The sequence below is a fragment of the Garra rufa genome, chromosome 4 (genome assembly GCF_049309525.1).
Source record: "Garra rufa chromosome 4, GarRuf1.0, whole genome shotgun sequence".
Lineage (NCBI taxonomy): Eukaryota > Metazoa > Chordata > Actinopteri > Cypriniformes > Cyprinidae > Garra > Garra rufa.
This window is the reverse complement of record NC_133364.1, coordinates 11,038,856-11,066,794: the sequence shown is the minus strand read 5'-3', so window position 1 is coordinate 11,066,794 and position 27,939 is coordinate 11,038,856. Positions and strand designations below refer to the sequence as shown.

The following is a 27,939-nucleotide window of genomic DNA, read 5'->3' as shown; positions in this document are numbered from 1 at the left end:
GGCTGCTCATTCAACTTGCAAGACTCAACCATTCCTTGGGTTTCTGGGAGTGTATACCCAACAGAGTTTCTGCAAAACATGATTACCACCTTTATACCAAGATGGGTTGAATTTCAAGGTCCAGGTGCTAATTTTCCTGGAAAAACACTATGCTCAGACTACAAATACCCCAGAATCACAGATCCCATTTCATTGTGGTCTGCTTAGGTAAATGTCGCCAGGTGAGATTTTTAATTAGCACGTCTGTTCAACTGTATGTTAAGTGGCAGCCCTGCTCAAGATTATTCATTATCTAACAAATGGATTACAATGGGAGGAATAAACAGACATTTCTAGAAACAACAGTTGCTCTTTAGGGCTAGAAAACCCTAGAAACCACAAAGGAACTTGGTAAAAAAAAAACAGAAAAAGCAACATCTTAAAGGAGAAGTTCATTTCCAGAGCAAAAATTGACAGATAATTTACTAACCCCAGTGTCATCCAAGATGTTCATGTCTTTCTTTCTTCAGTCGTAAGGAAATTATGTTTTTTGAGGAAAACATTTCAGGATTTCTCTCCACAGAGTGGACTTCTTTGGTGCCCTCGAGTTTGAACTTACAAAATTCAAAAAAGGTAAAACAGATTTTGAAGTTGGAGGAGAAAATGAGATGGGAGTTTTTTCAACATACCCTAACTGTCTTGAACCGGAATACACAGAGTTCAGGCAGAGCTAGACAAGACAAGCCTCTGAGGTTAAAAAGTATATAAATTGTCAACTTTTTAGAAAATAACAGATCATTTCGCTAGATAAGACCCTTCTTCCTCGTCTGGGATAGTTTAAGAGTCCTTTGAAGCTGGATTTAAACTGCATTTTGAACGTTCAAACTCGTGGGCACCATAGAAGTCCACTATATAGAGAACATTCCTAAAATTTTTCCTCAAAAGCCATAATTTCTTTACAACTGAAGAAAGAAAGACATGAACATCTTGGATGACAAGAGGGTGAGTAAATGATCTGTAAATTTTTGTTCTGGAAGTGAACTTCTCTTTCAAGGTTCTTCAAGGAAGCATAGATGCCGATTGAAAACCTTTAGTTTTTAGACTGTGTGAGCACATTTAAGATGAGCCATGAGGTAGGGTGGTCTTGCAGACGTTTGAGAAATATGGACGTGTGATAATGGGGTCTCAGAAGAGGTGAAAGGCCAAATGGATGAAGTACACAGGCAGCTTATCTCTGCTTAAGTATCTCAAAGTCGCAGTTGGATCAAGCTCAAAGAGAAAGTAATGCTCAGCATTAGCTTTGATCATGTGCAGCTGCTGAGATGAAGTTTGTAGAGGTTTGGAGACTTGACACAGCATGACATATTAGTGGCATCAGTGGCATCGCGTACATTACAACAGGGAAAATTACTATTCATCCAAGCCACTTTGGGCAGATAATCATTATAATTTAAAGAAGTGGTATTTTGGTTGACCACAATGCAAAGGAAAAAATGAGCCGGCTGCACAGTTTGTGCATTGAGACCGAGCTTTCTGAGGAAAGAAGATGTTAACAAGATACATATTATAATTATATTACATTAAGAACATATTTATAGTTAAAAAAATTAAACATTTAAACAAAACAAATTGCAAGACTAACTGATTATTTCTGGCAAGCTGACGTTTTAAAACATTCAAGAACGTGCAAGGAAAAAATGTCAAAGACGTGTCTGGCGAAGTCGGCGTTACTCAGCATGCTTTTTCGCTAAGTTTAGCGTGACACTGTGAGATCTGGTGTGGTCCAACCCAACAATACACCCTGTCATTTCTCAAATTTCAGCTTTAGGGTTTTTGTATAAATAGGTTGCTCTTTTATAGTTATGCTTATCCCACATTTTTTTGTAAATGCAATTCCAAAAATGCATGTAATAAAAGTGCAAAACGATATGTCTCTCGAGGTTAGTCTTAGCATGCACCTGTCATGAGCTGCCAACTGCTGCTTGCTAATTCTAAGAGCAAGATCTGTACAAAAAAACAAGGATCTTAGTGTCCGGTGTGTGATAATCAAACAGAAAGCAGGTGGCCATGGCCATTACAGCGAAACCAGAGTAAATCAAGTGTGTTTGCCGGACACTGTGAACGCTGAACAGTGGGCAGGCATCGGTTGCAGTAAATGTTTGCACGCTTGACCAAACTGCACATTTAGTATCGGAGTAAATTATGCTGAATGTTGGATCAAGCCAATTCTGTGCAATAAATAGTTGCATAAACCGAATTTCACCATGAAATGTGCCATTACGTTTATAGGTTTATACTTTAAACTTTTACAGCCGATATTCTTCCATAGCACAATAAATATAAGTATAAGGTGGTTTATTATTTCGTAATACATTATAAAAAATTAAGTAAGTACACTACCACAGTAAGATTTTTAATGTTTTGACAGAAGTCTCTTCTGCTCACCAAGCCTGCATTTGTTTGGTCCAAAATACAGCAAAAGCAGAAATATTGTTTTTCATGTTTATAATAACTGCTTTCTATTTGAATATATATTTAAAATGTAATTTATTTCTGTGATGCAATACGGTGACGCATTGCTGCCGCACACTTATTTTTTTTCCCACTCAGCTATGTCGTTATAACGAGATCTTTTCTCGTAAAAACGACATCTTTTCTCGTAAAAACGACATAATTTTCTCGTTAAAACGACATCTTTTCTCGTAAAAACGACATAATTTTCTCGTTAAAACGACATCTTTTCTCGTTAAAACGACATCTTTTTCTCGTAATAACGACATAATATGTCATAAAAACGATCTGATGTTCCTGTTATAGATGATATGATTATGTTATGTGAGGGAGCTAAGCGTTTGTCCGCGCTGCCTTCCCCACAGTCCTGACCTAAAGGAGGATGCACGCTGCTGGAGTTATATAGAAATACACTGTTTTAATCATTTTAATGTAATGGTTTCAATTGTAGCAGCTGTTTATTAGGATTAATCTCCATACTAATTTGCCCTTAGACCCAGAGGATTTAAGATGATCAGATCAAAAGTGTTATTTCTGACTCTGAGCTTGGAATATTATTTGGATGAAAGTTTGATTTTACAAAAAATTTAAATGGTATCAGAAAATAAATTTAAAAAATGACACACGGTTTGATCGTGTTATGATTATGATGATTTCGTTCTGTTTAAAAAATGAAAATAAATAAATAAAGCCATTCAGATTTTTGTTCATGAAAAGAGTGCTTATGCTTTAATATTTGTGCGTGAGCAGCCCGGAAAAGCCACTTTTCGACTCAGCCTGTCTTTACGGTCTGTCCCATCATGCAGAATAATGTTCGTCTGATGTACCGCTCTGCAAATTAGTCACAATAACGTTTCTTTGCAAGTCTCATATATAAAGCGCACTGCACTTCTCGGGTCGGCGGTACCAGCGCGATCCCTTACATTGTGATTACAGAGCAAAGAAATATAAATGTCTGCTTTATTTTATGTACTTCCACAATAACAACAAAACGTTACAAATTGCCTTTGTAAAAATACAGGGTGCGCTCTCGCAATTTATGTCTCTCTATGCAGCTTGAAAGGTCTACTTCAATAAAAGAATCGAAAACAAAATTGTGTTTATTTAATTCGTATAAATCCAACAAGAGGTAGGTAGTAATGTACAGTCTTTCCCGTGTGAGTTCATTATCTGTAACCATTGTGCTTACACTCAGAGCCAGCGCAGTATATTTCCACAGTATAATCCAGATGAAAAACCGGATTCGTGGCTTGATTCAGCTAAAGATAAAATTTAATAATATATAATAAATAATGTATACTGTGTATATAATCATACTAAGTATCAAGACAGCCCAGGCATGTTAAATTAATATTCAAGCAATAAGCTCATGTGTTTTACCCATGAACAAAAATACGAAGAATCAAGCTTTTCGTTTTTCCGTTTCTCAAACAAAATGAAATAATAATAATAATAATAGGCTACTCAAATTGTAGCCTACTCAAATTGTTATTATGCTTATTATTATAATATTATTATTAATATTAATAACTCAAATAACTCAAATTGTTATTGTGCTTATTATTATTAGGCGTATTATTTTTTTATTATAAAATCTTATTTAAGATAATCAAAACTATTAATTCTGAATAATCACATTTTTGATTGATTTAACAGCAAATCGAAATACGAGCAGAAATAAATAAATAGAATTCATAATAAGAAAAATATAATAATAGGCCTAATAATAATTATAGTAATAATAATAATAGGTTATTATAATAATAGATTATTATATTAATCTATTATTAATATAATAATAGATTATTATTATTAATATTATAATTATTATTATTATTATTATTATTATTTCGTTTTGTTTGAGAAACAGAAAAACGAAATTAAGCTAGATTTGTTTGTATTTTTGTATTTGTATTTATTCTGCATGAGTTGAAAAATGGCTTTTCATTGCCGCCCACTTATAATTAAAGCATAGCTCTCTTTTTACCCACGGACAAAAATACTAAAAGGTAGTTATTTTTAAACTTAATTTTTTTTTTTTCATTCATTTTGTCCATTTTTGAAACAGAACGAAATTATTATTATCATAATACAATCAAACCGTTTGTCATTTCTATTTTATTTCTTTATAATCGTAGGCCCTATTTCAATTTTCTGTGAAATCAAACTTTCATCCAAATAATATTCCAAGCTCAGAGTTGATTATTCAGAAATAACAGTTTTGATCTGATCATCTTAAATCCTCTGGGTCTGAGGGCAGATTGGAGATTAATCCTAATAAACATGCCGCTACAACTGAAACCATTACATTAAAATTATTAAAACAGTTTATTTCTATATATAGCTGCTAGTGTATTCTAACTCCAGCAGCGTGCATCCTCCTTTATGTCAGGACTGTGGTAAAGGCAGCGCGGACAAACGCTTATAACATAACATCTCATAACATAATCAATGATTGTTATTATTAATCATATCAGATCGTATGACATAATATGTCGTTATTACGAGAAAAAGATGTCGTTTTAACGAGAAAATTATGTCGTTTTTACGAGAAAAGATCTCGTTATTACGAGAAAAGATGTCGTTTTAACGAGAAAATTATGTCGTTTTTACGAGAAAAGATGTCGTTTTTACGAGAAAAGATGTCGTTTTTACGAGAAAAGATGTCGTTATAACGACATAGCTGAGTGGGAAAAAAAATAAGTGTGCGGCAGCAATGCGTCACCGTAATGCAAAGCTGAATTTTCAGAATTTTCTAGTCACATGATTTGCTGTTCAAAAAACATTTTTATTATTATAATCAATATTTAAAACAGTGCATTTTTTTCAGAATTTGTCTTTTTTTTAAGGATAAAACAATCCAAAAGATCAGCATTTAAAATAAAAAGCTTTTGTAACATTAAACACTATAACATTCAACAGCTTGAAAGTCAGTATAATTTTTTTAAAGAAATTAATACTTTTATTTAGCAAGGAAGCTTTAAATTGATCAAAAGAAAAAAAGAGGCATTTATAATGTTGCAAAAGATATCTATTTCAAATAGATGCTGTTCTTCTGCACTTTCTATTCATCAAAGAAACCTAAATTATGTTTTCAACATAATAATAATAATAAATGCTTTTTGAGCAGCAAATCAGAATTTTTCGAATGATTTCTGAAGGATGCTAAAAATTCAGCTTTGAAATCACAGGAATAAGTTACATTTTTAAAGATATTCAAATAGAAAGCAAGTATTTTAAATAGTAAAACTATTTTAGAATTTGACTGTTTTTACTGTACGTCTGGATCAAATAAATACAGGCTTGGTGAGCAGAAAAGACTTAAAAACATTACAATTCTTTTGACTGCTAGTGTACATTCAAAACTACAAACTATCAATTATTTTTAAAGGTTCATAAAATAGAATTGTAACATCTTGTAACTGAAATATTGAGTTAAATTATTTTAAGATCGACCAGTCAGAATCAAGTATTCCAGAGAACAGTGAAACAAACTTGAACATGTTCAGTATTTATAACTCTCATTTCTGTCTCATTCCAGGTTGGACTTCATGACCAGACTCCATCAGCTAAGAGAGAACAACGCCATCTCTCCAGACGTTACTGAGCGCCCAAACACTGACCATGTCGTCTCCATCGACCGCACTGTTCTATGGAGAGCCGTCCTCTTTAAATCACCACCTCTACACCAAACAATTGAAACGGAACAGTCCAACGAAACAGAAGCGAGCCCTAAACTCAGACGCCGTCGCAACACACACTCAAGAGGCCACCACAACCATCATCACGCCCAACTGAAGCGCGTCGGATGCGTCCTCGGTACCTGCCAAGTACAAAACCTCAGCCATCGCCTTTACCAACTGGTTGGGCAAAGCGGCCGCGAAGAGTCGCCCATTAACCCGCGCAGTCCACACAGCTACGGATGAGCCTGGAGGACGTCCGGCTAAAACTAAGACCAAGAAAACAGCGTTACACATATCTGTCCTGGTGTTTGTTTATTTTATTGCAATAGAATACTGCTGTAGTACTCTTTCCTCTTCTCCGCCTTGGTTTTCTGGAGCGTATACTGTGCCTTTTTGGACAGAAAGGACTTGTTACTTGATGGTGGTGCCTTTTGACTTTGACTCTGGCTTTTTTTTTTGGTATTTAAACAGATTCTTTATTTTCATTTTGTCATTAAGTCTTCACATCCTGACTCATCCAAGGCTGTTAACTTCTACACCACTGATCAAACCGGCTGAGCCTTTAATGTGGATTTCATCAAGGTGTGGGATTGGATTTCTGTCAATGTGAGGCTTGTGCGTTTCCAAAAAACTCTGAACCCTCTCACCTTGTCTCCAAGAGACTTTGCAAGTGGTGCAAGACCACCATCTGATACCTTCTCAGTTAAACGCTGGGTTTTAGACAATGGAGAATTGTCTGAATTTACAAACACAGTGGTTGAACCCGCATAACAATACAGTAGCAATTGCAGTCGAATCCGGATTAATACATTGTTGCTTCTCCATGCGCTCCAAGGTCTGGCGCCTGAAATATTACACTTCACGTGCTTCATAAAGTCACGAGAATGAGTTATAATCCTTGAGGTCTCAGTTTCAACTTTGAGAGAATCCTGCTGGGCTTTGCCACATTTTGTAAACAAGCATTTTTGGAGTGTTTTTTTTTTTTTTAAATGGTGGTTATAACTCACCCGTAAATACCCATAACCAAGGTTACAGCTCCATAACAGAGACTAAAACTAGCTGTTTTGGAACATTTTGGAAACACTCTAAAAGGAACATTTCATCATTCTAAAAAAAAAAGAAAAAAATAATAATTTAGTCATGGTTGACTCATGAGATTCCAAACAGAACACAAAAGAATGTGACTATGGAACATAAAATCAGTCGTGTCCATTTTTTTTTAAATTAAGATTTATACATTATCTGAAAGCTGAATAAATAAGCTTTTTAATGATGTATGGTTGTAGGACAATATTTGTCCGAGATACAACTATTTGAAAATCTGAGGGTGCGAAATCAAAATATTAAGAAAATCGCCTTTAGTTGTCCAAATTAAGTTCTTAGCAATGCATATAAATAATCAAAAATTACATTTTGATAAATTTATGGTAGGAAATTAACAAAATATCTTCAAGGATCATGATCTTAATATCCTAATGATTTTAGGCATAAAAGAAAAATCGATAATTTTGACCCACACAATGTATTTATGGCGATTGCTACTTAAAACTGCTTTTGTGGTTCAGGGTCACAAATGTTCATATACTGCAAGTCAAAGGCATCTGGAGTTGTATTGTATGGACAAAAATCTTGGAAACACTCCAAATGGAATTTCATCATTGTGAAAAAAAAAAAAAAGAATTTAGTCATGATTTACTCATGAAGTTCCAAACGGAACACAAAAGAAGATACTTTGAAAAATGAGATACAACTACTTAAAAAAAAATCTGGAATCTGAGGGTGCAAAAAATTCTGAATATTGCGAAAATCGCCTTTAAAGTTGTCCAAACGAAATTCTTAGCAATGCATATTACTAATCAAAAAATACGTTTTGATATATTTACATGATCTTTATTTATTATCCTAATGATTTTTGGCATAAAAGAAAAATCGATAATTTTGACCCATACAGTGTATTTTTGGCTATTGCTATTTAAAACTGGTTTTGTGGTCCAGGGTCACAAATGTCCATATATTGCAAGTCAAAGGCATCTGGAGTTGGTTTTAGTCCCCAAAAACTTGCATTGTATGCAGTTCTTAATGTCATAAATGTCCTCAAAATGTCCTTAAAACACACCGACTGGCATCATCTAAGTGATTCTCAAGCTCATTCTTGTAACTTTAATTAAAGATTCTAGTCCGACCGAAATTTGAGGTGCGAGCGTTCCAAAGTCTTTCGGGAAAAATGTCCTTCCAGCCGTGTCGTGTATTTTAAGAATTCTCTTTTGTTATAATAATCACGTCTGAATACGTGGGTGGATACACACACCAAAAATACCCGACAGACGTAGCTGTAAAAAACGACTTTCAGACACTATTCGGGGGTCCGTGGATGTCGGGGGAAAGCTGTGAGACATCAAAGTGCATGTCTAAGGATTAAAATAGCAGACGTAATCCTAAAAATCCTGCTTAAACAATTTCAGCTGGATATCCAGGCCAAATCCTCCCATTATGTGATGTATGTTATAGGACCACTTGCTTTTAGAATCGCTCCAGAAAGGCAGAGAACTGACCAAAAAACCTGAATTGACTTGATACCTTTCTGTGCATTTACCTTATACTGTTTAAACGGGCTTGAACTTCGGTGTTGGTCACTGTAAACATCTTTTTCCCTGTCATAGCTGATTCTGATAATGCTGATAATAGGAAGTAGTAATCGCTGGTGCTTTGGCGCTAATCTGCACGAAGGCTCTCTACATTTCCGACACCATTCTCTCTGCTGTAATCGATCTGATTGATGTCTCGTGATTAATCTTAATTAAAAGGCTTTTAAACTGCTGAGAGCCTGGTTAATCTGTACTTTTTGCACAGGGAGAACCTCTTAACCTGCCTCATGATTGACTATTGATCACATTCCTCTTTTTTTTTGGAGTATTTATCTATTTATTTATTTTTGGATGAGTTGTTGTGAACGTCTTGGTGACATGGGTTGGAACATAGCAGTGCGTCAGCATCTGGCCCTGATCGCTCTGTACGCGTGTGTTTTTGTGTGCTGCCCCTGTGTATTGCGTATTTTTATGACCTTTGTCCCCCTTTAAAGCCCTACTTGATTCATTAAGAAGAACACAAACGTTGTGGATGAAGGAAAAACAGCGCTTTTTAATCTCTGTATGTGTGTGTGTGTGTGTGTGTGTGTGTGTGTTTAGTTGATACTAAAGGTCAGTTGTGTTGTTACTACCATGCGAAGCACTTTAAAGCAGGAGCATGTTTTTTTTTTATGTTTGTCACTTGAACTTTAGAGTTTTGTGTACTGATTTTGAGCAGGATCTGTATGAATGTATTTTGAAGGGTGATGAGGACGCACTCAGTATCATGTACACTATTTTATGTGAATACTATTACTAGGACTGATATTTTAATGTTAAGTTAATGTATTTATGTTTGCATTTGTGTATCTATGTCACCAAAGACGTTATTTATCACATACAGTGTTTCATCACACCTCAGAGTTGTCCTCTGGGTATGAAAGAGTATATTTAGAGGCAACGATAAAATTAGTTTGTCATGTTCTTTATTTTCAATGTGAAATAAAGCACTACGTAGTAGTGAGAAGAAATCTGATGTGTTGTTCTCTTTTGAATGTGAACAGCGGTTCACACACAGATATCACAGAACATGTTTTAAGACAAAAAATAACAATACATTACTGTTTGAAGTATCTTCTGCTCACCTAGGCTGCATTTACTTGATCTAAAATACAGTAAAAACTGTCAAATTGTCAAATATTATTACAATTTAAAATAGCTGTTTCCTATTCGAATATGTTTTAAAATGAAATTTATTGCATCACTACTACAGTCTTCAGTGTCATATCCTTCAGAAATCATTCTAATATGCTGATTTGGTGCTCAAAAATCATGCTGACCCCAAACTGAATGGCAGTACTTTGATCAAAATGATTAAAATGCTGTACAGACACAGGGGGTTGAAGATTCCAGTCATACCAGAGGTCTAGAAAAAGATAGTTTTTTTCTTGATTATTAGAACTGATATGCAAAATGTTTTAAGATGCTGAATAAATGTATCACAAGTGACCAATAAGTCACTCTAATAAATGTTGGGTTAAAAACATCCTTTTCTGAGTTATTTGGCAACCCAGCACTGGGTAAATATTGGACATAACACAAACTGGGTTCTTGGGTTCAATTTTTGACCAAACATGCTGGATTGCTTTATTTAACTCTATTGTTTGAAAAATTACCATATGCTGGTTTAAAATGATGAAAGAAGACTTTTATGCTCACTTAGACATTTTTTGGATTAAAAATACCGTAAAAACTGTGAAATATTATTACAATTTAAAAAAGCTTTTTTCTATTTGAATACATTTTAAAATGTAATTTATTTTTGTGATGCAAAGCTGATTTTTTAGCATCATTACTCCTGTCTTCAGTGTCATATGATCCTTCAGAAATCTTTCTAATATGCTGATTTGGTGCTCAAAATAATTTCTTTAAAAAAAATCGTACTGACCCCAAACTAAATGGCAATATAGCAGTACTTTGATAAAAATGATTATTGGGTTAAAGATTCCAGTCATACCAGAGGTCTAGAAAATATATTTTTTCATCTTGATTATTAGAACTAATACGTAAATCATTTTAAGATACAGATTAATTGTATCATAAGTGACAAAAAAATACTTTAAATACACTGTAATAAATGCTGGGTTTAAAACAACCATTCCTGGGTAATTTGGCAACCCAGCGTTGGTTAAATATTGGACACATTCTGGGTTTTTTTGACCCAGCTGCTTGGGTTAAATGTTTGACCCAACATTCTGGGTTGTTTTATTTTAATCAGCTATTGTTCAAAAATTACTATATTTAACCCCGGACCACTAGTTTATAACTAGTTAAAAAAGAAGTTGTTTTTTTTTCTCGAAATTGAGATTTATACATCATCTGAAAGCTGACTTAATATAGATGTATTAGCTTTCCATTGATGTATGGTTTGTTAGGATAGGTCAATATTTTGGCTGAGATACAATTATTTGAAAATATACAATATGAGGGTGCAAAAAAATCTAAATATTGAAAATCGCCTTTAAAGTTGACCGAATGAAGTTCTTAGCAACTTCTCTTAATAATCAAAAATTAAGTTTAGCTATATTTACGGTAGAAAATGTACAAAATATCTTCATGGAACATGATCTTAATGTCCTAATTTTTGGCATGAAAGAAAAATTTTTGACCCATACAATGTATTTTTGGCCTTGCTACAAATATACCCACTCTTTGTGCACCAGGGTCACAAATTGCTGGCTTAAAATGGGTAGGAAATTAGAAAATCACACACAGAAACAACAATAACAGTTAAAATGTGAACATTTATTAATAAGCAAGAACACCTATGGACAAAAATATAATACAAATTGAATTTATTTGGGTAAATACAGCAGATTTTACAACACTACATACAGTTAAACTCATTTAACAAGCATTTTAGAAATAAAAAATGTAACATTTAAAAGAAACATTTTAATGCATGCGTATTCAACCGTTATCTTTTCACCGAAATGGTGCTGATTCTGCGTTTCACCTGTATCTGAGAGATGCCGTGACTGACGCCATAACCCACCTATAAACAAACAGTACTGAGCTTAAAGAACATATTTTACCATCAAAATGAATTAAATTCAGTATTATAATGAATGTAATGTTTTATAATGTTTCTTATTCAAGGCAAAAGGCATTTCCATCACGAAACGACCACTGATGATGCATTCAGCTGACATCTCGTCCCTGTATGTTGCATTGCGTAAAATATAATCATTTGTTACCCTGGACCACAAAACCATTCATAAGGGTCAATTTTAAAAAAGATGAATAAATAAGCTTTCCATTGATGTATGGTTTGTTAGAATAGGAAGGTGCAAAAATATTTAAATACTGAGAAAATCCTCTTTAAAGTTGTCCAAATGCATATTACTAATCAAAAATTAACTTTTGCTTTATTTATGGTAGAAAATGTACAAAATATCTTCATGGAACTTGATTTTAATATCCTAATGCTTTTTGGCATTTAAAAAAAAATGATAATTTTGACGCACACAGGCTTGGTGTCTCAGACAGTGCTTAGACTAAGCCAGAATTAGCCCATAGTTCAATTAGGACTTTTGATTAATTATTATAAAAGATCACTGGTGTGCATCTTAAGACAAAACAAAGGCATTAATATATATTTTTAGATCATTCAGTGCATTTTAGTCTAGGACTAGGCTTAAGCCTTGTCTGTGAAACTGGGGGACAATGCATTTTTGCCTATTGCTACAAATATACCTGTGCTACTTAAAACTGGCTTTGTAGTCCAGGGTCACAATTACAGCACAGTAAAGACTTTATAGATGAAATAAAACTTATACAAACCTTTATTGTGTGTAAGAAGTGCACCAGGCACAGCTAAGAACCGTTTGCTCCCGAAGAGGATGCAAAAACCCACCGCTCGGCTTTGGACTGTACTCAACAGCTGGAGAATTGTATAGTTTCAGCTTGAACCAGCCATTAACCCAATGCCAGGGTAACACATAAAACTACACAACATTGGAAAGAAACAAAACAGTTCAACATATGACCCAAGAGGCTCAACCGGTTGAGTAGGGAAAAAAACTAGCATTTCTAGAGTGTAGAATATTTGGCAACTCAAAACATATTTTTTCCACAATTCTGCATCCAAACCAATAGTGTGGAAATGCAACCCAGATCCTCAAGTCACCTTGTACTGCAGTTACGTAAGTCGTGACCAATGAGTACTAACTATTTGCGAATAAGTCTGTGTCTGTCTGCAATATCTTTCCAGGCTTATCCACTATCTTTATGAATCTAAAGAGCACTGAAACACATTCCTGCGACGTTTCCAAATGCGCAAAACTGTGTTAATGAACCAGTTATGCCCCTGGGCATCAAATACAAGAAGTTAAACATTAGACACAAGGTAGAAAGCCTATAAAATGCTATAAAAGCCAGACCCTTTCTTCTCATACAGGCAGTGTCCTTGGTAGTCTGTGACAAAAAATTTCCACTCAGACAGGAAAAGGTGGCTTCTGATAGAGCCATTAATACATGACCAGGCAACTATCACATGGGCTACGCAATGAACAGCTGTGCAGACAGAAAAAGCAGGTCACTGAGATGGGCAAACCAATCAGCTGACCATGCGATGGAGTCACCACAGCCTTGACAAAATGGTATTGCTTACAATGATGAATCTGAAGGACGTTTGAGGAAAAAATATTTCCAAGCCATGGAATGGGTACAAAAACTTTTAAAAGTCAATGCTATTGAGCATGTCCTTCAAGTGCAAGTTAAACTCCGCAAACTGCATATCCGCAAATTCTTTTGTCATCTGACACTGTATCTCTCATATCTGTGAAGCCAGAACATGAAGAGTGGGAATGTCAACGGTAATATCAAGCTGGGATTGCATCATTCCTAACACGTGATTTACATTCAGACAGTTCTATTCCGGTTTTATGTCAGAGGTTCTCATAAAATATGGCCAATTATGATTAAATGGTGAATTCCTGAGGCATTTCAAAGCAAAGTAAAGTTCAAGGTTACAGGTAAGGGATAATGTACAGGCAGCCGGTAGTTATCGCAGAAACTATTATTTCGCGATAACTACAGGCTGCCTGTACATTATCCCGCTTATTACACGGTTACTTGGCACATAAGGAAAAAAACTGGACATGAATATGAATTTGAAACCTTTTAATGGCATATTTGTTTTAAATTAACATTTTTATCCTTCCGCAAAACGATCATAGTATCACGTGACTCATTCAAACTTTGTACGTTAGTAAGACAATTTAAATAGATTAATGTCGAAATTTTCCATTGTTAATTGTGGTTGTCCAGTGTTTATCACAAGATGGCGCCAAACGGTAATCTTTGTTGGCACAGAGGGATTTTAAACATACAAGTAGTTCCGGCTATGCGTTATTACTTTGGAGCGGTGATTATTTGAAAAGAACGAACCTGCAAATGTCTCAACTGACCAATCAGAATCAAGCATTCCAAAGAGCCGTGTAATAAGTAAGGAATAATTGACTTCGGGCCGTAGAATTCTACGAAAATAATGCACAGCCGAGGTGGTGATGCGGTCACGACGCGAAGCGGAGTGGCCGTTACACCTCGGGTGTGCATTATTTTCGTAGAATTCTACGGCCCGAAGTCAATTATTCCGCTTATACTACAGTTACCACACCTCAAGACATCGATCAAATGATATATTTCAAGACATTCGTCCCGTTTTCATTCTTAAAACGATATTGTGAGTAGGATTAATTTCTTACGCAGATCATTCAACAGCTTCGTTGCTAGTTCCAAAACGTCATTTTAGAACTAGTAACGACGCTTGGGCTGTTAATAGCAAAATAATGCCGTTAATAATGAAGTTTAGACAGACCGAAAGACTAGCAGACAGACGGAAAGAGTGAGGGAGAGAAACTAAGTGTATGACTTTACCTCTCTCACGTCTGTGTCTCTCAAGGGTGACTGGCAGCATCGTCTCTACTAACAGTTAAACTTTAAGTTCATTTTCTTCCAGACCACGCCGTTGTCTCCTCGCGTTTGGGAGCTGTCATGTCGTTGTTAAGTTGTTAATCGTCAGAGCAGCGCTAACAACATTAGCGCGAATGCTAACGCGAGTGCAAACTGTAACGTTATGTGTGTGCGTCTGTGAGGTGAGTGAGAGAGGGCGAGAAAAAAAGAGTTTGTGCTTTCCGTACATGATAAAACGTAATATAATGTGGAAAAAAACATGGAAATAATGTGTTGTTTTTATCCTGATGTTTACTGTATTTATTAGCTTGGCCAGTGTTATTGTGGGTTTTAGTTATTTTGCTGTTTTTGGCTGTAAGGACCTTTGAAATAACTGAAATCGTATGGCGAAGTGATATAGACATAGCCTAGAATCTAGACGCGCCCCTAGCGGCAGCAAATTACATTTGCTTCTAAGGTCAGTCTAGTTACTCTCAATTCACTTAAATTTCCGAAAAATCCAAGATGTACCGGGCCAATCACGAGTCGGTGGGCGGGCTTAACATGATGACGTCTGACCTGCGACCATAAGTTCAGTCAGACATGAATTCCTGGTTCCGTGAATTAAGCGTGGAAAACTGAACAGTATTTATATATTTTTTTACTTTTGATACACAGCCACGTCCATGTGTCCTGAGCAGGAGCTCGTTACATCTGAACGCGCTGTGGTGTAGAATACGCAAACACCGGAAGCGATCTGTGGCGTGTATACGACACTCATTGTTTACACAGCACAAGAGATTGTGGATATAGCGGCTATTCAAAATGGTAATTACTTGCGCTTGTCCTGGTTGTTCAAACCCATTTAAAGCTGAAAAAGATTACGTTTGCTTGCGCAAACTCATCCTGGACTTTTTTTTTTACATATTTCCCCTTTCGGTGTTTGCGTATACTACATCAAAGCGCGTTCACATGTGACGAGTCGAATCATAGATATTATAAACTCGTGCTCATGACAGATGGACGTGGGTGTGTATCAAAGGTAAAAAGAAAATTATATAAATACTGTTCATTTTCTTGCAAAAACCGATCGTTTCGTGTCTTAGGACATCAATGTATCGTCACGAGCCGCAGGGTGTAATTTGGATTTGTCTGTGCATGTTTTTGTTTACTTTTAAAGGTTTAGTGCCCATCTATGTCTATTATTTAGCTGACAGACTGCACAGTGCACTGATTTTTGTTAAAAATCTTCGTCGCTCTGACTACGTCACCTGACCGACTAAGTCTCTGATTGGTTGTAGCGCTATCCTATTGCGTGGAGAGGAGTTTGAAAGACAACCGTTTATCCCACCCCTCCGGTTGAGCCCTGTCTATGGAGAGTGCCCAGACCCTACATTTATGTGGGTCTGGCTTGCCAGGCTAATATAGACATGCACTGCGGTCTAGCTGCCTGGAACTACGTTCGCCGTGCGTATCCCTGAATATAATGCACACCTCTAGAACGTTCATCAGCCAATCAGATTCAAGCATTCAACGGCCCTGTAGTATAAAGAAAGTTAACCTCCTTTGACCTTTCAATGTTTCACAACGAATGGATCCACATTTTTATTAATACTATTATCAATATTTAAAACAGTTGAGTATTTTTTTCAGGATTCTTTGATGAATGGAAAGATTTAATTTTGGGGAGGAAAGAAATTATAGAAATTAATTATTTTGTTTGGCAAGGATGCTTTAAACATTTATCAGAAGTGATTATAAAGACATTTACAGATTTCTGTTTTAGATAAATGCTGTTTTTCTAAGCTTTTCTAAACTTTCTAAAAATTCTGCTCAGCTTTTTTTCAGCATAATACTAATAATGAATATTTTTTAACAGTAAATGAGCATATTAGAATGCTTTCTGAAGGATCCTGTGACTGGTGTAATGATGCAAAAATTCAGCTTTGTAATCACAGGAATAAATTGCATATTAAAATGTATTCAGATAGAAAGCAGTTGTTTTAAATAGTAAAAATATTTCACAATTTTTGCTATACCTCGGATCAAATAAATGCAGGCTTGGTGAGCAAAAGCTACTTCTTTAGAAAACATTAAAAATCTTACTGTTCAAAAACTTTTGACTGGCAGTGCATATGTTAAATCAGGGGTTATTTTGATATTAGTCCCACTACAGTATTTTAATTAATTTTTAAATTAGCTTTTTTTTTTTTTTTTTTTTTTTTTTTTTTTTCAAATTTTGTTTTATTTTTATTTATTCCATTTTAGTTTTTATCAGTTTTATTATCATATAATATTTATATTTAATTATATTATATTTCAGATTTTATGTTTTTAATAGTTTTAGTTTTAAAATGGAAGGAAAATATGCAGAAGCAGATACACAGGGTAAAAATATGCTGAGGAAATTTACCAAATCTGGCCTGGTAAAAAAAAAATGAACAAATATTGTTCAAATGTATTTTTATAATATGTACTTAAGCAAATCAGGGTGGTACCAAGTGTCCAAAGAAAAAAAAGACAAATATAGACAAGCCTCATTTAACTAAAATAATCAGAACATAAACGCATGCTGTATTTTGCAACATGCATTTTTTAGTCATTTCTAAGGATAAAATGAGTAATTATAGCCATTTAATTTTATATTTTAAAAAAAACATCAATGTTAACAATATGTCAACTTTAACCAGAATGGATTTCCCAGCTGTCCCAGTTGGTTTATTATCACTAGCACACCATCCAAAGCTCAACATATTCTGCTCTTCTCAGCAAGGATCTCACTGTGAATAGAAACGCATATATCTCTGAACATGGGAGGGTAAATGGCAAACATCTTCAGGCATAGTGTGTGGGAGAGCACTGAATGGAATTACGAGCTTGCATACGTTCATTGCAAAACTATAAGCTTGCCCAAACAAGCAGTCAAACACACTCGCTGCGGTTTTTAATGTCAAAACCCTGTTTCATCTCTGCACTTTTAGCAATAAAGAGTAAGTTTACTAATATCTTTATTAGAAAGATTGCAAATTTCACTAGCAATGTCTTGACGCATTTGGAAGACAATGTACGTCACACTCATGTCAGCTTCTGCAAAACTGGAGGAGAATGGCTATGGGTTTCCCTCTAGACTTTCTAATGGACATTAAGAATTACGGTTTTTGATTTATGAGTAAAATAATTGCTGCGTGTGGTTAACATTACTTTCACGTTCTGTTCTAAAACATAAATTACAGACAGTCAGAGCTCAAACCATTGTGCTGTTTAAAAATGTTAGTGTCCATTTAAGGACTACAAACACCACAAGGATGCAAGTTTGCGTTTTTAACGGCATGTAGCAACTTTTCAGTATTTTAGTCCAAATGTGAAGCACTGAGCAAGATGGCGTATCCAGAAAAATTCTTCAGGTCTCACAAATACTTTGGTTTTTCAGCATTTTTGTGTATTTGAACTCTTTCCAACAATGACTGTATGATTTTGAGATCCATCTTTTCACACTGAGGACAACTGAGGGACTCACTGATGCTTTTTAAATTCGAAGATCAGGGTTAAAGTAACTTATTTTGTCTTCTGGGAAACATGTAAGTATCGTCTATAGCTTCTGAAGGGCAGTACTTAATGAAAATATATATATATTTAAGGCTAAATAAGAAAAATCACACATCTTCATTTCGTTCAAAAGTTTTCACCCCCGGCTCTTAATGCATGTTTTTTCCTTCTGGAGCATCAGTGAGCGTTTAAACCTTCTGTAATAGTTGTATATGAGTCCCTCAGTTGTCCTCAGTGTGAAAAGATGGATCTTTAAATCACACAGTCATTGCTGGAAAGGGCTTAAATACATAAAAATGCTGAAAAACCAAAGAATTTGTGGAACCTGAAGGATTTTTCTGAAGAACAGCAAGCATTTTAGTTGTTCAGGACAAACAAGGGACTCATAAAAAAAAAAACACAGCTGTAGATCATTCAGGTAACAAAACAGTATTAAGAGACTCAATTATACAGTACGTAAACTTTTGAATGGGGTCATTTTTAAACTATTGTTTTCTCTTGTGGACTATATGTAAACATCTTTTATGAGAAATATCTTATTCAGGTCAGTACTAAATAAAAATACCATGCATTTGGCATGATCCCTCTTATTTTACTAAAATAAACAACATTTTATAGATTCTGCAAGGTGTATGCAAACTTTTGACCTCAGTTGCAATTTACAAGAGGCTAATGAATGTTTAATAAATTTGAATTAATTTTTTTTTTTTTTAAATTGACTCACTCTTAAATACTTCAGTTGTTCCAATAGTGAATGAATTCAGTTTTTGAATGAATCTCTTGAATGAATGACCCATGTCAAATACACGTTTGAATGCTTATTGGACATCAGAAATAATGTTTTCATAACTTAAAAATATGTACATTAGCAAAATATATTATTGTTATCTGGGTTGCATTCGACTTGAGATTTCCGAGATGATATCAGCTAGCATTTCTAACATCTTAACTCTTGATTATGTGATCATACTGCCAAGAAATTAATGTTTTCAAATTGTTAATTAACCATACTTTTAATTAAATTGATAAATTAGCACCCCTTATGTTGAGGTTATAAGACAACTATGCTTTATTAAACTATTTGCATTGCTGTCTTAACAAATTTGTAAACTGGAAGATCCAGTCATTTTAAAAGTTAAATTAAATGTTGTATATTGTAACAGGAACAGGAGTGTGACACGGATAATTGCTCACTAACATTTTGAGGGTCATAAGGAGTACATGCTACGACGCATTCATTTTCAAAGTGATGTCTCATAGGTTGTCTAGCCAAGCTTGAGCTCTGCTGTTTGAGCAGAGCCTGACTCTAAACACACACACATTCCCTCGTCAGGATTCAGAGCTGAGTCGAGTGCTGGATTCATTATGCATACGTGCAGCTTCACACGGGCAGGAATTCAGTCATCAGCAGCATATGGAAAAAGCGACAAAAAGGAATCAAAGGCCACATGACAGCCATTAATATTATTCCTTGGATTCAATCCCCTCAGGAAAAAATGAGGTTGGAAAGCTTTTGTAGGCTTTGGATAGGTTAGCTTGGTTTGGTAAGAACTAGACAAAGGCCAAAACTTTCGACTGGGTTTAATTGCAACAGATGCTCGGAAAAAATATTGACAGACGTGACAAATCTGAGTACCATGCCAATTATGTTTTAGTATTATAAACCTTGAACCTGTTTTTTATTACATTATATTACTTTAATAATAAAGAAAAGAGATCTTACGTTTTTCTTTTCAGTTTTAGTTTTAGTATTACTTTAGTAATTCAATTAAAACATATTTTATTTTGGTTAGTTTTATTTTTTAAATGTTTTAAATGTTTTCATGCAATATCCGCATTTGATCCAGCTTCATTTCAGTGAACAAAAATATTGAACATTTATTTTGTTGACCAAATAAACTTTTCGAATCTTGAAAATGTAACAATAGTTTAATAATAGTTTTAGCAATTCGGTGTAAACTTATTATATTTTAGTTAGTTGCCAAAACAATATTTCTTTTTTTTAAGGTTAAGTTTTTCATTTGATATTCATATTTGATTTTAGCTTTTTTTTTAATTAACAAAATTATCTAATTTATTTCATCGAGAAAATAAACTCTGCCATTTGTTTAATTTTACAAATCAAATTAAATTTGACCATTTTTAAAATTCTTTTCAGTTTTAGTTTTAGTAATTTTAGTAATTCAATGTAAACTTATTTTAGTTCAGTTAGTTGCCAATACATTTCTACTTTTATTTTTTTTAAGTTTAAGTTTTTCATATATCCGTATTTGATTTCAGATTCATTTCAATTAACCAAAATATTTTATTTATTTGAGAAAATAAACTTTTCAGTTAAATCATGACAATTTTACGAATCAAATTAAATTAAGAAAATTCTTTTCGGTTTTAGTTTTAGTAATTTTAGTAATTCAGTGTAAACTTATTTTATTTCAGTTAGTTTCAGAATAGTTATTCAGTTATTTTTAAACAATTTTTACCTTTTATATATAGTTTTTCATATAATATCCGTACTTGATTTTAGCTTCATTTCAATTAACAAAAAATATTTTTTTATTGATTTTGTTGTTAAAATAAAAAAAAAACATGAGAATCTAACAAATCAAATTACAAAATTATATATATATATATATATATATATATATATATGTACATATATATTCAGTTTTAGTAATTTTAATTCAATGTAATCTTTTAAAATTATTTTTAAACAATTTTTAAAAGGTTTTTCATACTATATCTTTTGTTGATAAAATACACTCTGCAGTTAAATAAAGTAAAATAAAATAAAAAATTAAAAAATATAAAAAATTCTATATGTATATATTTTTTTTATTAGAAATATTTTTTTTAATTTAATTGAATTTTATATATATATATATATATATATATATATTTTTTTTTTTTTTTTTTTTTTACTCAATGTAAACGTATTTTATTGTAGTACTTTATTTTTTCTTCTTCTTTTTTTTAAGTTTAAGTGTTCCATGTCTGTATTTAATTTCAGCTTCATTTAAATTAACTAAAAACAAATTACTAAATTTTTTTTTTTTTGATAAAATACACTCTGCAGTCAAATCATGAAAATGCAACAACTCAAATTAAATTAGAAAATTAAAAATATATATATTTACAGTTTTAATTTTAGTCATTTTTTGTAATTCTGTGTAAGCTTATTTAATTTCAGTTAGTTGCCAGTACAACATTTCAATTTTTTAAGTTTAAGTTTTTCACATAATATCCCTATACAATTCAAAAATACTCAAATACGGAGTGAATAGTGAAATCTCTATAAATCAAATACTCAGTTAATTTGACAAATTAGATGAGAAATGAGTTCAGACAGAGTTGTCTTGACTTTTGCCCTGATTGTTTTAATAATAGCTGCAGGAGACTAAAAAAGATTAATTCACCTAAAAAGTCATCTATTACTCACCCTCATGTCTTTCCAAACCTGAATGACTTTCTTTCCTTCATGCCATGGAACACAAAAGAAGAAGTTCTTATTCACTCTTTTCCATACAATTTCAATGAATGAGGACAGAAGCTCTTAAGGACCATGAAATCCCAATCATATGACTTAGTTTTCAGAAATGATACAGTAGCTTTGTAAATCATTTTTAAAGCTTAAAGCTTCAGTCACCATTCATTATAACTACATGGTCACCAGAGACCACAGACAGTCAGACAGTCATGCTTTCACCTCTCGAAAAGGCTAAACACGTCATTGTCCTTGTGTGCAAATGGCAAAAACCAACTTTCACTACATGTCCGGACAGCAGAATCCCTCCTCAAGACTCGCCTTATCAAACAACACATCAGAACAAACCCGTGTTGACTTTATTTGTATAAACTTGTAGTATTTTAATAAGTCATGCCACTCTTTTTTGAAAAGAGCTGCATGCTTGCAATTTGAATCACACTTTTTGTAAAAGCTCTGGATTAGAGCATCTCCAGGTACACATAAGAGTCTTGTAGTCTAATCTTTGGAACGGCTTTAAGACGGCATGACGTTCAAGTGCAGAATGAGAGATTTTGATTGATGTGTGCAATTTTTTAACCACCCTTGAACTTTTACAGACTGCAAGTGTGCACACAACAGTGTTATTTTATCTGTATACTTTTATAGAATTAATTAATTTTTAAAAATAGCATTTTTTTTTTTGTTATGTGCTTTGGTCTTTCCTTTTTTTTTTTAAAGAAATATCTATTTAGCTTATTTTTTATCTCAGTTTTAGTAATTTGTGTACTTAAAGGAACACTCCACTTTTTTTTGCAAATAGGCTCATTCTCCAACTCCCCCCGAGTTAATAAGTTGAGTTTTACCGTTTTGAAATCCATTCAGTGGTTCTCCTGTTCTGGCGATATCACTTTTAGCATAGCTTAGCATAGATCATTGAATCCTATTAGACCAATAGCATCGCATTCAAAAATGACCATCGAGTTTCAGTATTTGTCCTATTTAAAACTTGACTCTTCTGCAGTTATATCGTGTACTAAGACCGGCTGAAAATGTAAAGATGCGATTTTCTAGGCCGATAAGATTAGATTAGTTTCGGCAGCAAACTTCCTTGACTATTACGCCAGAATGGAAGTGTAGTTCCTAATCTTATCAGCCTAGAAACCTAGAGGCCTAGAGACATGCTCAAGGTTGGCTCGCTTTCCACATAGTGTGCAGCTAGGGCTCTCTGCTATTCCCCAAATATGAAGGTTTGATGGAGTAGGCAAGACATCATAGACAGAGCACATCAAGAACTTTATCCGGCATCCTTCCATGGTCCAAATGTCCTGCCACGTCAGGGCCTTTTCTCGTACACCCTCCCACCTCATCCAGCTGCCTTGTTTTTTCATAGTGACAGCCTTGACATGCCGTGTTTCCTCTTCTGCTTTACGGACCTCCCTCTGTACCATGCTGCGGCGTTCCTTTGGGTCAGCTTTGTTCCAGCTCGTTCTTGTAAAGCAGCCCAGTCCCAGCCTGCCCTGAGCTACTGTCCCAACAATGTCAGCATGCTGCAGTCGATCCTCAGCCTCCATCAGTGCTCTACTAGCTGACCATTTGCGACCTGTTCTAATCACAATGCCTGCCTGACGTACTCTTTCATCCTTACTGTCTCGCAGCATCACGACCTGGCGTGTCTTTGTCGCTTTATACTCCTCGAGCACTGATGTCACTGGTAGCTGCAGCTTACTGCCTGTGCTGTACAGGCCAATGGAGCAAAAGCTTCTTGGAACACCCAGCCACCTCCTGAGATAGGTGTTCATCTTCCTCTCCAATCCCTCAACAGTTGAAGAAGGTACCTCATAAACAAGCAGAGGCCAGAGCAGTCTAGGAAGTACCCCATGCTGGTAACCACAGGCCTTGTATTTGCCGGGTAGGCCGCTCTTCTCTAAGGATGTCATCCAGATATCTGCTTGGATAATCATCTCCTTCACACTCTGCTTATCATTGAGGTCTGCCCTATACCACTTCCCCAGGCTCTTCACTGGTCTCTCTTGAACTGTTGGGATCATGGTGTCTTTGATCTTGAAACGGAACCGATCCTGAATATGCCCCTTTCTCAATACCAGGCTCCTGGACTTTTCAGGTTTAAACTTCATCCTTGCCCAATCGGTGAGCTCAACCAGATCCTCCAAGATCCATCTTCCTTCAGGTACCGATTTTGCCGTGATAGTGAGGTCATCCATAAATGCTCTTATAGGTATCTGCTGGATGCCACTGGTCAACACTGCGCCCCTCCGCAACTTCTCTGCTGACTTAACGAGAAGGTTCATCGCAGTCGAAAACAAGATCACTGAAATCGTGCAGCCAGTGAGAATGCCCACCTCTAGCCTCTGCCATTCAGTGGTAAAGTCTCCACAGGTGAAGCGCATGTTGAAGTTGTCATAATAACATTGTAAGAGCTTCTGGAAACGCTCTGGGACATGATAGGTCTTTAACGTCAAATTCACCAATTTATGGGGTATCGTTCCATACGCATTTGTTAAATCCAGCCACAGAACTGCCAAGTCACCTCGGTTCTTCTTTGCATCTTCAATGATCTTAGTGATTATGCTGCTGTGCTCAAGACAGCCTGCTACCCCTGGAACTCCCCCCTTTTGGACGGACGTATCCATGTAACCGTTGTCCATCATAAAGGAGGTCAGTCTCTTCGCCAAAATCCCAAGAAAAATCTTGCCTTCAACGTTGAGGAGAGAGATGGTACGGAATTGCTTGATTTCTGTAGAATTTTCCTCCTTAGGGATGAAACATCCCTCAGCAACCCGCCAACTGTCAGCAAGGAAATCTTTCTTCCATGCCACTCTTAATAGCCTCCAAAGTCGTCTCCTGAGCCTTTCACAATATTTATAAACCTTGTACGGAATACCGTTTGGCCCTGGAGCTGGTTTTGCTCTGGTCTTCCTGAGAAAAGTGTTCATCTCCTGCCAGCTCGGCTCCTCTGCTCCGAAGGGAATAACTGGTTCCGTTGGTTTTATTAGTCTCTCAATCTCCTCCAGGCTTTCTTCCCTTCTAGGATCACTATGGACCTGACGAAGGTGCTCCTCCACCTCCTCCTTTGTCGCTTTTAGCTGCCCTGATCTTACATCGCCCAGAAGTTTCGACAGATACTTAAAAGGATTCTTGGTAAAATCTGTCCGCTCCTTCGTTCGCCTCTTCCTATCCCTGCGGTGACATTCAGCTCTTCGCAGTCTTAATGCGCTCCCTCAAATTGTCTCGAATTTCCGTGAGAGCTGATCTCTCATCCCCTGTTGCTTCACGAAATGCCTTCCTCAGCCTCCGCAGATCCCCTCTAAGGGTTGCTATCTCCTTCATGCGTCTATTTTCCTTCAGCTGGACATATGATTTGACCTTCGGTTCTTTCTTTCCAAAGCGATCCGCACCTATGCTCCAAATAATGGCAGACATAGCCTTAAGTTTCTTCCCCACATCTCCGGCCAAGGCTGCCTCCAGCACCTCATCCACATCATGATCAAACCTCTCCCACTCCTTCCTTGCCACTGCAGCGGGCCAATTCACTGGTTCCTTCCGGACCACTCCTACACATGTGTCCTGTCCAGGTTGTCTTATGTCCTGTATACCCTCCACCTCTGCCTGGTGCTTTGTGTCCTCTGATACATTGATGATGCCGCTTCTGCTCCCATCCTCATTATGTGCCTGGAGATTCTGGGGACTGTGGTTTGCCTCCTGCCCCGGCCTCTCCTCCGTCTCACCAGGTTTCCCTGTGCGTTGTACATTATGTTCAGGTTGCAGGTCACATATTGTCCTATCCTAACAAACCATACATCAATGGAAAGCTTATTTATTTATGATGAATAAATCTCAATTTCAAAGATTTACCCTTATGGTTTTGTGGTCCAGTGTCAGATATTATTAAAATATAAGATGAGCACTGCAGCAATTTTACAACAGTGTTTTGTTTGTTCATTTTTTTTTCATCTGTATACCTTCCCTTGTTTACGTTTTGTTTATTATAGAAACAATTAATACATTTTTGTTAAGTGCTTAGATCATTTTCAGGTATCACTCTCTTTTTTTTAAAGAAATATCTATTTAGCTCAGTTTTTTATTTTAGTTTTAATAATTTGTGCACTTAAACTTCCTTAAAATAATTCCCAAGCTAAAAGGCTTTTTAAGCTTTTCATCTAAATTTTATTGAAACTTAATTTCAATTAAAACAGGCTGTTTTATACTGAGTTTAAAATAAAATTATTCTTATTCATCCAGCCAGGCTCACACTAAGAGCCTTGCTGGCAGTGAACAAAAATCCCTCTCTTAAGGACAAGCTCCACGTCTGAGGTTTTTTGGACAGGACATTGAACATTCCCAGTCCCAAATGAACACGTGTAACATCAATAGGGACACCTCCATTCAAAACAAGGTCAATTAATAACTTACGGTTAAACAATCAATGTTCCCGCATTGTTTACTTACACCAGTTATCCACTCGCTATCCAATGAGGCTTTTTCTTTTGCAGTTAACCTCTGTCTTGATAGCAGTCTCTGCAGTTAATTGACATAGTTTCACAATTTCAATGTATAGAGAATGTCATATAGAAATTATTTCAATTCATACTAGCCAATGTCAAATGTTTCACTGTCTCTCTGCTGCCATCTATTGGTTCATTAAACACTACAGAGAACAGACAGGTGGTTTTGAGAGGGGTCAAGAACAAACAAATAAAATAAATATGTGAGCCTGGACCACAAAACCAGTTTGTATGGGTCTAAATTTTCCTCTTTCCTTTTATGCAAAAATTCATTAGGATATTAAGTAAAGATCAAGTTCCATGAAGACATTTTGTAAATTTCCTACTTTAAATATATCAAAATGGAGTGTTTGATTAGCTAAGAACTTCATCTGGACAACTTTATAGGTGATTTTCTCAATATTTAGATTTTTTTGCACCCATGCAATGTATTGTTGGCTATTGCTACAAATATACCTGTGTTACTTAAGACTGGTTTTGTGGTCCAGAGTAACATTTATCAAAATTAAAATTTTAATTAATTGCTAAGAACTTCATTTGGACAACTTTAAAGGTGATTTTCTCAATATTTAGATTTTTTGCACCCTCAGATTCCATATTTTCAAACAGCTGAAATGTGAGGGGTGTACTCACTTTTATTTAGACCAGAAAATACAACACCAACATTAATTGACAGACTGGAGTTGTTTGGATTACTTGTGGATTATTGTGATGTTTTAATCAGCTTCGGACTCTCATTCGGTGAACTACTCCTTTAAAAATACTAAATAAACATATTTATAGTACAGTATATCAGAGCTGATAACCTGACACTGCTTGCTGAATTAGGTCATAAGGGTCAATTTTTAGAAAATAAGATTTGCACATCATCTGAAAGCTGAATAAATAAGCTTTCCAATGATTTTTGATTTGTTCAATAGGACAATATTTGAAATCTGAGAAAAAATTCTGGAATCTGAGAGTGCAAAAAAATCGAAATACTAATCAAAAATTAAGCTTTGATATATTTACAGTAGGAAATGTAATAAAAATATCTTCATGGAACATGATCTTTACTTATTTTTTTGGCTATTGCTACAAATATACCTGTGCTACTTAAGACTGGTTTTGTGGTCCAGGGTCACATATATTACAATGTATTTTTTTAATAAGTAATATGCATTGTAGAAACTTCATTTGGACAACTTTACATGTAATTTTTTTGCATCCTCAGGCAGATTCCAGATTTTCAAAAGCTGTATATTGTCCTATAATAACAAACCATATACATCAATGGAAAGCTTTATTTATTAATGATGTAGAAATCTCAATTTAAAAAATGTTTGTGATCCAGTGTCACATTAAATACAAAGATGAGCACTGTAGCAATATTGCAACTTTTTTGTCTATTTATTAATTTTTTAATATGAATGCCTTCCCTTGTTTACGTTTTGTCTCATCCATGTCTTTATCTCTTACCAGTTCGTTTTTCCACATTTGAGACATTAGACTCTCGAGCTTCCAGACGTTTTATCTCCATCATAACGATCTCATTTTAGTTCAGTCTGTAGCAGTTCTGAGGAGAAATTTAAAGAGACAATGACCTGATTCAAGAAACATAATATTTAGCAGTGTATGTGAAAGAATGGGTTCTGAAACAAATGTTTTTGAACAAAATGAATCAGTTGTGTGACAGATCACTCACCCACTCATAAGATGGACGCTTGTCGGTTTTC

The 27,939-nt window shown here is 35.1% G+C and overlaps 1 protein-coding gene and 1 pseudogene across 1 annotated transcript in view; one reads left to right on the top strand and one right to left on the bottom strand.

Moving 5' to 3' along the window:
• The window catches only part of adm2a (adrenomedullin 2a), a 13,145-nt gene extending 5,754 nt beyond the window's left edge, over window positions 1–7,391 (top strand). The window contains exon 3 of the mRNA XM_073838220.1: window positions 6,032–7,391. Within this exon, the coding sequence (XP_073694321.1) occupies window positions 6,032–6,416 (385 nt within the window). The 3' untranslated portion in view covers window positions 6,417–7,391. The remainder of the gene's footprint in view (window positions 1–6,031) is intronic.
• Window positions 7,392–22,855: 15,464 nt separating this feature from the next.
• LOC141332751 (uncharacterized) lies at window positions 22,856–27,743 on the bottom strand (annotated as a pseudogene).
• Window positions 27,744–27,939: the final 196 nt, after the last annotated feature.